General features: G+C 40.1%; 1 protein-coding gene across 2 annotated transcripts; it reads right to left on the bottom strand.

The window, feature by feature from the left end:
* Positions 1-2,437: 2,437 nt before the first annotated feature.
* On the bottom strand, positions 2,438-10,268 carry LOC135735668 (SLIT and NTRK-like protein 5). 2 transcript variants are annotated; one of them, XM_065254146.1, is made up of 2 exons: positions 9,566-10,268; positions 2,438-8,021 (listed from the first exon to the last, which is right to left on the bottom strand). In XM_065254146.1, the coding sequence occupies exon 2, from the start codon at positions 7,962-7,964 to the stop codon at positions 5,361-5,363; it is 2,604 nt and encodes an 867-aa protein (XP_065110218.1). In that variant the 5' UTR covers positions 7,965-8,021; positions 9,566-10,268; the 3' UTR covers positions 2,438-5,360. The 2 variants fall into 2 exon arrangements, with proteins under 2 accessions (XP_065110218.1, XP_065110217.1); XM_065254145.1 differs by lacking the exon at positions 9,566-10,268 and adding an exon at positions 8,743-9,060.
* Positions 10,269-10,532: the final 264 nt, after the last annotated feature.

The following is a 10,532-nucleotide window of genomic DNA, read 5'->3' as shown; positions in this document are numbered from 1 at the left end:
GAGCCAGTCTCTAGGGCCAGTAGATATTTTTTTTAAAAAGTTTAAATCACTTCCATGTTGGCTTCACAATAGAGATTGAAAGGTTGCCCCCTTGATCTAATATAATTGGTCTTAAAAAGTGGGTGGGTCTTGTCATATAATGTTTCTGGCTGTCAGTATATTTATATTAAACATTTCGGTGTCAAACGTACAAAAATGAATGTGTGCTTGAAACATATTTAACATATTTAAATAATGGCATTACTGTGCCCATACACTGAATAAAAGAAGAGCCATTCCTATTACATAACAGTAAAAAAAGAAAAATGAGTGAAAATCATATTTAAGTGCCAAAGATAAAAATAGCACAGAATACATTAAACACATTGGTATGGTCCAACATCATTTTAAAGTTATGCATATCCCATTAATTCCCTGTACTTTTTGTCTGTGGAAAGAAAGGCTTGTTTTAGGACCACTCTTGAAACTTATCTTAGCAATTGCGAATGGACACACTGCCGACAGACCAAGATTTAATTACGAATAAGCTTTCAGACTCATCCTTTGTCTCATACATAATGATTTAGGTAAAACAGACATCCCCAAAATCATCACAGCTTGCACGAAATTATATTTGAAACACTGACATCAACATCATGATTTTTTTTGCTTCAGTTGTTGCCATAGCCCATGAAATCCAAAGGGAGTTGGAAGGAAAACAAATGTGCTGCTTTTCACTGCCTGCAGCTCTTAGAAACTGGCCTTTTCAGTGTCTCTTTTGTTATGCTGTTTAGTTTGCGACTGCTAATTTACCAAAAATACACTAATTAGAATAATTTTACACAATGACCTAGCGGTTGAAGGTACACCGGATGTCATTTAAAATACACGATTGTAGCCGAAAGAAAGGCAGTTAGCTATGTTTATGCTAATTTCCATCGGATCAGCCAGTAACCAACAGGTGTCTAGTTGCTATGGCAACCCTTGGCAGTTACCAGCCCATAAGCATGGCTAACTGTGTTTCTCACAGCATCCTGAACTTGGCTATGATCAGGCCTCTTTATTATTTGTTTAAGGGGATGCAATCCAAATACTTGAATGTTATAAACCGCTTTATTTGCCTCTGGGGCTCGTTGAAGCCCAAATCAGGTCTGGTCTACAATCCAAATCTATTGGATAACATCGAACACTTGATTTTTAAGATACACATGGGCAGAAACAAACCCCTAAACCATCCAATGCATAATTGCCTACATTAGCTCTTGGCATTATATGACAAAGCAATAGCTTTTGCGATTTTGTATTGTTTCACATGCCCTGCATCACATATAAAATAACAACGTCCAAAATAATACAGATTTAACCAAATTAAAAATGCAGAAACAATATCAGAGAACACAAACAACATTAGATGCAGCATTGATAGCCCACGGAAATTGAAGTCGTCCACAAATTTCCATTAGCTTGGTTGTTATAATCACATATAAATATAAAGATATATGAAATATATAAATAGACGAATAAAGAAATACACAAAAACTCAACAACATTCAGGTGACAAATATGACTGTATTAGACATAAAAGATGTGCAAACAAATCATAAACAAGACTTTGAACATCTCCAGGCCACATTGCAAACAAGCATCGCTACAGAGGCTCAAAATGACTCCCAACCTGTGAAATTATCACACGTTACCGTTTCCCCACGGCTCAAGGAGTTTCATTAAATACCATGATTAAACTAATCAACAGACTCATTGGTGCCTGTCAGATATCAGAGCTGCCTTCTCAATTAGCCAAAGATCCTTGAACTCAATCGCAAGCCATCGCCCTCCCAGATCCTCCCCGCCGCACTGACCCCCCCACCCAAAATAAGATAAATGAAATGATCAGTAGGGAAATTAAACACCGTTGCTTCCTCCAACGCCCCTCCCAAAACCCCTCGTGCCGATTAAGAAGCATCATTTGTGATTTGTGGATTCAGATAATTTTTTTTTGCGGTAACAGTTCAGTGGATAGATATATATCAATGCAGTAATAACATCAGGTGGTAAAATATAGCCTATATATCATTTTGTAACACTTTACAATAAGGTTGTATTTGTTAACATTAGTGCAAAGATGAACTTACAACGAACAAGCATTTATTAATCATATTTTGTGTTAATTTGGGCATTTACTAATACACAGTACACTGTAAAAAAAAAATGCATCATGAAGTTAAAACAATTTGGTTTTGCATTATAACATTTTATTTCAAGCTTTGACCTGTGATAAGTTGACATAATTTATAAAAACAAGTTGAAGCGGTTTAACTTATGTTTTTATGTCACTTTAACTTAAAATATATATATATATATATATATATATATATATATATATATATATATATATATATATATATATATATATATATATATATATAATGTGTTAATTTGACAAAAATGCTGCTTTTTACAGTGTATGTGACCATAAACAATATAAAATAAATGAGCTTTCCAATGATGTATGGTTTGTAAGAATAGGACAATATTTGGCCGAGAAGCAACTATTTGAAAATCTGGAGGTGCAAAATTTTTTTTAAATTTAAAGTTGTCCAAATGAAGTCCTGAGCAACACATATTAACAATTTAAAAAAGAATAATAATATTTATTTTAAAAAAATACTAAAAATCTTCCTGAAACAGTATCTTTACTTAATATCTGAATATTTTTTGTCAAAAAAAAAAAAAGAAATTTGATCATTTTGACCCATACATATATTGTTGGCAATTGCAACAAATACACCCGTGCAACTCATGACGGTTGGGTGCTCCAGAGTCACATATATTTATATAAAAAATAACGCATAACATTACTTAATCTCCTTAAACCCGAACTTTGGTTTGGCTTGCATTTTAGATTTTTTTTTCAGCTATTTGGGGTTAGTAAGAACCAATAAATATAATAACCAAATATTTTCCTTTAAACATGAAGCAGTAATTGTCCACGTTTGTGTACAACAGGTTCTAGTTACAAAGAATTAAGCATCATGGTGAAAACAACAAAAAATGTGATGTCCACGTATGTGAACACATCAGGTCTTAGGAGGTTAATGCACTAACATGAACTAACATGAACAATTGTATTGGCTTTAACAAAAACTATTAAATGCTGAAATACATGTTCCTAGTAGCCCATGCATCAACTAATGTTAACAAATAAAATCTTAATGTAAAGTGTTGCCAATCATTTTGGTGATAGGGCAAAAACCCTTTACTAAGACATCCCTAAAATGTGTTTTGGACAACAAGGCCTCTTTGATGATACAATACTCTTGGATTTAAGATTGAGTCCAGTTACTTTACAGTAAGTTTACAATAAATGATCCAGATGAAAGTTATAATGTTCTTTAAGGATTTCTAAAGAATTAGCTTAATGCCAAACATTTCTTTCTTTCCGTTTCTTTTCCTAAAAATGAAACACAGTCATTAAAACGCAACCAATGACATAACATTCATCAAGAAAAAAACTTCAGACCACTTCATAACCGATACGATTTAAATAAGCACACCTGGATTAAATGTGCCGTCACCTGACAATCAACCTTTCCACATTAATTACATTAACATCCCCGAGCAGCGAATCAGTATGCAACACTATGCCAAGGTCTGTCCTCTCATAATAGCCCTTTGTGGCGGTACAACTTCGTGACTCAGACTCTTCATGCCACGAAGACAAGTTGTCAGGTCGCCCGAATTATTCAAGCCCCTCATCCTCGGACGGAGCCTTCATTTTCCACCGCTATAAAAAGATCCACATCAAGCTTAAAGTGGAATAGGACCCTTGAGTCTAGTGAAGCATTGGGTACAAAGCAGAGCTCTTTATCATTGAGTAGAGAGCCAGGTCAGCTTCCTCTCTCAATACTTCACACAGCAATTTAAAATCCACCGGCAGAAAAAGCTTTACCAATATATTAGTCCGTCACGGTCCGGAGGGCAAATGAGTGCGGGCGGAGAAGTTCTTTTAAACCACTTTTAAAGTAGCATGAAGTTATTTGACAGGGTTTAACCAATTGTTTATTTAATGCAAATCCTAATGTCAAGTCCTCTTTGAACTCATCTTTAAGAATAATTGGTGTAAGATTACTGATTATTTGTACCCTTATTTACTATGGCCTGGTGTTAACTGCTCACCTGCCACAAAACCAACACATAAACACCACCTGAGTTGAGAGGTTCACTCACTATTGACTCGGCATATTGATTCAAGCTATTGAATTATCTTCCGTGGACTTACACCAGTCCCGCAACTATTGGTTACCAGGTGTCAGATGTAATTAAACCCCGTTTGAATTCCCAACAAAGGTCTATAAGAACCGGACATCATATTTATTGATGACATAAACATATTTTGGTCAATATAGTGCAATAAGTGCAAAGCAATCGAAACAATGAAACCGATAAGGGAAAAGGATTTGCGAATGCTTGTATAAAAATAGGTGTTACATTAAAATATCAGTATTACACAACATAATTATTACTTCAATTATTATTTATGAATTTCGATAAGATATTAAAAATACATATTAAGAATGAATACACAGATTCATTTTTAATATATAATATTTCTTCTAATGTTAGCTGGGAAGACCCCCACGGCCTTCCATCTTCCAAAAAAGTGCAGAACAGCATACAAAGACACTTTTCCTTTTCAAATCGTCGAATGATGCAAAGTCTCTCTTTCACATTGGGGTGTGCCACCGCTTAAAGAAAGCCACTTGTACAATGCAAGCTACAGTAAGTGATCTGAAACCACAAACAAAATGCTCGTACAGAGAATCATGGGACGTGACACACATAATATCGATGAGCGTTGAAAAAATGTCGAAAATACATGGCAAAGAGTATACCAATAAATACAGTACTTACTTACAGACTAAAGCAGAGAAATTGTCCTGCCCGGTTGGATGCGCTGACATAGTGTTTATTTTTTCTCTTTTGCTCTTGTATGTAAACCCCTTTCCCCATCACCAAACCCAAAGAAATTCACACCGTTTGTATGATTATATTCCTGAAAATGTATTTGGGTGAGATTAACCTGTACACTTAGATTTACGTGTATTCAATCTTCGGCTTAAAAAAATAGATTTTGCTTTGCCAGTTTTAAATTGCACCTCGTGCTTTCATCCAAGTTCCTCGAGCTCTATTTCCTTCCTATTTATTTCTGTAATGCCATGTGATTCTGAAATTAAAGTAACGTAGTTCGGCACACCCCACTGAAGGTTAGGATTTTATTCGTGTTTTTTTTAAGTTGGTGTATGTCGTGCCAAGGCACCCTCCAGTTTTAGTCAGTACAAGGGGGGAAAATGCTTTCACTGCATTTATATATGGGCCAAGCTTTAAAACTGGCTCTGTGTCGTCTGTTTCTCAAGAACTTCGAGGTAGTCCGGCTCTATTTGAAGTTTTGCTTTTAGTTCCAAATAGTCGTTTCTATTGGGCTCCACAAAAACAGTACTTGGTGCCGTACCATACAGCATAGTCTCTCGTATTCCATCGGGATGCAAGTACTGGCGCCTGACGTCGAAGTTTGGTTGGTACGTGTACGGTACTGGGCCAGTGTATTTATATTCAAATCTGTTGCCAGCCGTTGATGGAGATTTATCCGGCTCCAAAATCCCTCGGAAGAAATGTTCTGCATCCTGAACAGGAGACGGCTGCTCACGTGGTTCAATGGTGCTAACTGTGTAAGCTGAACTTCTCAAGGTGACCTCCTGGTCCTCATCTGCATTACTCCTGTATGTGACCTTTAGTTCATGAAGGTCGGGATAATCCTCAACAGTGTTGCCCTCTCTGGACCTGTAGATTGGGTTTTTGCACATATGACCCAACGGATGCGGGATGTACTCGTAGACGTGCCCTGCAGGGGCTTTGACCTTGGGGACGGACCGATTGCTATAGAGATTGTACTGCAAGTTGAAGGAGCTCACGTCCGAGTTATTCGTGCTGGCACGGTCGCTCTGAGACTTTTTGCGTCTTTTCATCACCACAACAAACAGGCCGGCGGCCACGAAGACTGACATGATGAAAACAAGGAGGAGACTGAGAATCAGGACAGACAAAGGAACATTACCGGAAGGGGTGTTGAACCTCAGTGGTGTTTCGGTAGTGGTGACCCTGTCGGCAAAAGGCTCCTCGGACGGAACCACGGTGGACACGACCACGTCCGAATAATCAGGACACAGCTGCTCGGAGGGGACGACCCGCACGTCTTGTCCCGCGAGCCGCTTGGGTGTCACGCATTTGACGTCATTGACCACCGCTCCGGTGTTCAGCTGCTCCAGCCAGATCTTCATGCCAACCGCGTCGCACGTGCAATCCCAAGGGTTCTCGAACAGGTCGATCTGAACCAGCGCCTTCAGCTGGTCCAAAACTCCACTCACGGGCAGATTTTGAAAGTGGTTACTGCGAAGGTTGAGCCGTGCGAGAGACAGACTAGAGAAGATGCCTCCTGGCAAAGTTTTTAAAAGATTGTTATTCAAGAAAAGCAGCTGAAGGTTGGGCACAAAGCGAAAGGTGCCGCCTACAATCTCTCTAATCTTATTATATTCTAAATACAAGTACTGCAGATTCTTTAGGCCAAAGAACATATCTGCTGTGAGTCTGTCAATCAAATTTCCATTCAAGTACAGCCTGCGTAGGTTAATTAAATCCCCAAAGGCCCTGTCGTGTATGAGTGCTATCCTATTGTTTCCCAGGTGCAGTAAATCCAATCCCTCAGCCTCCACAAAGTCAGATCTCCTTACGACGGGGATGTAATTCCCTGTGAGGTACATCTTTTTGGGATTGTATGGCTTGGGCTTTAGATCTGATATGTTTTCGATCTTTCTTTCCTGGCAGTTGACGTTTAAGCCCAGGTCAGAGATTTGCAGATTGCATGTACAGGTGGTCGGGCAGTCCAAAGGCACAGGAGATTTGGTCTGAAAAGCAATGATGGGCCCATAGTTGAAGGGGTTGGCCGGAATTCGAGACGTAGGCTTGGACTTGGTCTTGCTGGACTGACGGGTGCCCTTGGTCGGCCTGGATGAAGAGCGGAGGACCGCCGAAGACGTGGCCGAGGCAGTCACGGCCGCCGGCGTGGTCTGAAAATAGCCACCGGTGCTGAGCGGTGGCGGAGGGCGCATCTCGTACTCTGATATGGCCCTCCTGGGACACAGTTCCTGTTTTGAGACCTCATCGAGATCTCTGCCGTGAAGCCTGAAAGGAGTCTCGCAAACCACCTCCCCCACCAAAGCGGTGTAGGCTATGCTTTCCAGCCAAGCCTTGAGTGCTATGAGCTCACACGAACAGTTCCACGGGTTTTCCTCCAGCTGTAATTCCACCACTTTGTCCATGTGCTCCAAAAGTCCGATGTAAGGGAACATTTTTAACCGGTTCCCCCTGAGGTCCAGGTGCGTCAATGGCACATTCCGAAAAATGTTCGTGGGAAGAGAGGACAACAGATTGTCATTTAAAATAAGCACAGTCAGCTGATGAAGCCTGCTCAGAGCGTTCGGTTCAATGATGCTAATGAAATTATAATCAATCTGAAGATATTCTAGGCTCTCGAGTCCGGTGAACGTGTCGTCCCTAAGCATGTCTATTTTGTTGTTGTTTAAATGTAATCTCTTTAATCCCTGGAGTCCGTTAAATGCTCCGGTCTCCACTTCAGAAATGTCATTATTACCTAAATGCAAAATAGTAACTCCAGTGTAGTTGATGAAGTCATCGACAGCTAATCGTTTCAACAAATTGCCTGTCAGCAAAAGATGGTACATGGAAAAATGCACCGGGCTTATTTCGGACAGTCGCACAATGCCTCGATTCTCGCAACTGACCGTCAGAATGCCTTCTTTCTCCTCGCACGTGCACAGATTCCTGCAGATTTCCCCATAACTGTCGTACATCTCAGCCAGACTTCGAGATGTGGAAAGCAGCAATATTATTTTCAGTATCCAGATATGCATTTTCTTGTGCAGGAATGGCCCAGTTCACTGTAGTGCAGCTCCAGATCGGGGTATCATCTAGAAAAGGAAAAGATTGTGATGAATGTCTTTTATGTGAAATGAAATGCTCATATCTGCAAACTACAATAAGTGGGGACAAAGATAAACATCAGTGTCCTTACCATTAAAGCGAAGCAAAATGTTCCTACTTAATGCACAAGCAGATGCTGCTCTGAATAACAGATGAGTTGGACAATGTGTACTCTTATGCCCAAACTTCTCAAGGCAAGAGCTCATAAATACAATCATTTAATACATGATTATTTAAAATGCTTTTATTTGAGAACAGTCTCTTGGCAATCTATTCATTGCATTAATGGCATTCACTGCAATAATCGACGTATAATATTGTTCATGATACATTTATCAAGACATTTGACACAGGCTAAAACGAACAGAATAAAAAACAACCCTATTGCTTCATTAAAAAGGAAAATAGCATCAACGGGCAGAAATCCTATCCCCTCTCCAATGCGCAATTTGGTAATTTATTTTCAACAAATTATCAGGCGGCATCTAAACTCAAAGAGGTGACATGCAAACCCAGTAGATTATGCATTGAACAAATCGTTTTCTCCATGGTTTCCAACGATTTTGATTTTGACTTTAACGTCTGTCGTTCGAAAAATAAGATCACAAAAATCGACAACCCATTCGTCACTCTGGAAATCGCTTCCAAATATCACCCAAGTATTTTGTCGTCAAAGAGAGCCCGGACGCAAATAACATCTGTACTCACCCCACATATCCGATGATTCAGTTGCTATCAACTCTCTCAACGAGTATCGAAGTTAAACCACACAGTGAACAACACATCACACGAGTGTCCATGTTACATTTCTCTCTTTGGAGATGTGAAAGTCATAGCTCATCCTTGAAGCGACAAAGACGCGGTTAGAATCAAAACGCGACGTCATCGAATAAAAACATCATTTTATCTAAGACGAGCAGCAAACAATTCAACATTAAACCATTTTGTTGAGTATCTTGTATGTGTAGAAGCATTTGTATTCTTCATGCTAATCAACCTCCTCTCTCTTTTCTCCCCCTCGCGCGCTCTCTCGCTCTCTTTCCGTCTCCCTCCAAGAAAGGCGCGCGCACAAACACACACTTGAACGCGCAAACACTCACCCACACACATACACATTCAGAAGTCTAATGCGCTATATGGATGAAAATATATGACCTAAAAGTCTGCATTAATAAATTAACTCTCCAAATATTAAGTTAACGAATGTGATGTGAAGAATTTAATAGATTTGGACCAGAGCTTCTTCATTTCGGTTTACCCGAGCCGGTCTTTCCAAAGGAACGCGCTCGTAATTCACCAAGATCATGGCTGAAGCTTGTGAAGCCCGTATGAAGTTGTGTAATACACAGATAACTCAATATTTCACAAGACACGATGATCATAAAAAAACAAAAGTGTTCAAGCATTTCACAGTTTCTTGTGGCAACTAAAGCAAAGCACCGCATTTCAGCACCACGGACAGCACCCGGCAGCTTCAAACAGTGCTTTATGTGATGCGCCTTTGCTGCTGTAGAAATGCCGCGTTTCTTACCCGATTAAATGTGGTTAAACATCATGACCAATCCATAACCTCGAAGACACTGCTTCCTCCTTACCCCGACTGTATAATAATCCGTGAAGTGGTTCGTGATATGCCTGGGTTACACAAACTCTCCCTGGAAACGTGACGGTCAGCAGCCGAAAAAACGCAAGTTTAGGGATTTCTCTTGATGGGCATCGCCGTTCCCTGGCCAGATCCAACCTGTGCCGTGTCCATTTCAATCGGCAAGAAATCTGGTAACGCAAAACGCGTATGCCACCGATGAATGTATCCAAAGGCAAAGCAGTCAATTCCTTTTCTCAATGCGCGGACCGGCGAAACGGACGCGCAAAGTACGCATCCCCGAGACGACTGTGAGTGGTTCGGCTTGTATCGCGTTGTAGTTTATTGCCGGATATAATTTCTTCGCAGATCTCGGATTTTCCGATCGCAGTTTCGGCTGGTACCATATTTTTTCATTTCTGTTTTGCCAACCGTCTCCCATAAATCCACCGCTGGAGATGTGTTGCCACCTTAACTAGTGTTTCAACTAGTGGAACTTGGATTTCCATTGGCTGACTGTTGCTGTACTGTCGTCAGATCAATTGTAAATTTGGGGCAGGGTGGAATATTTATGAGTGGACTTAAAATAAAAGCTTCGTGCATATGTTGTTCGCGCGCTGCCCTCGCTCATTTTACGCAATCGAATAATTGAGGGGTGATGGCCGTGGTTAGGTGAGAAAGAAAGAAGCGAGATAGATAGATGATAGAGAGAGAGAGAGAGAGAGAGAGAGAGAGAGAGAGAGAGAGAGAGAGAGAGAGAGAGAGAGAGAGAGAGAGAGAGAGAGAGACCCATAGAGGGCAGTGTAATTCGGTAAAATACGCTTTTGGCATGCAGTACATACCACACATTTACCCTGTTGTAGCCTGATTATTTGTATTTTTTTACATAATTTACACAAAATTCATGAAAATCACA

Source organism: Paramisgurnus dabryanus, chromosome 4 (genome assembly GCF_030506205.2).
Source record: "Paramisgurnus dabryanus chromosome 4, PD_genome_1.1, whole genome shotgun sequence".
Classification (NCBI taxonomy): Eukaryota; Metazoa; Chordata; class Actinopteri; order Cypriniformes; family Cobitidae; genus Paramisgurnus; species Paramisgurnus dabryanus.
This window is presented reverse-complemented; position numbering and strand designations above follow the sequence as displayed.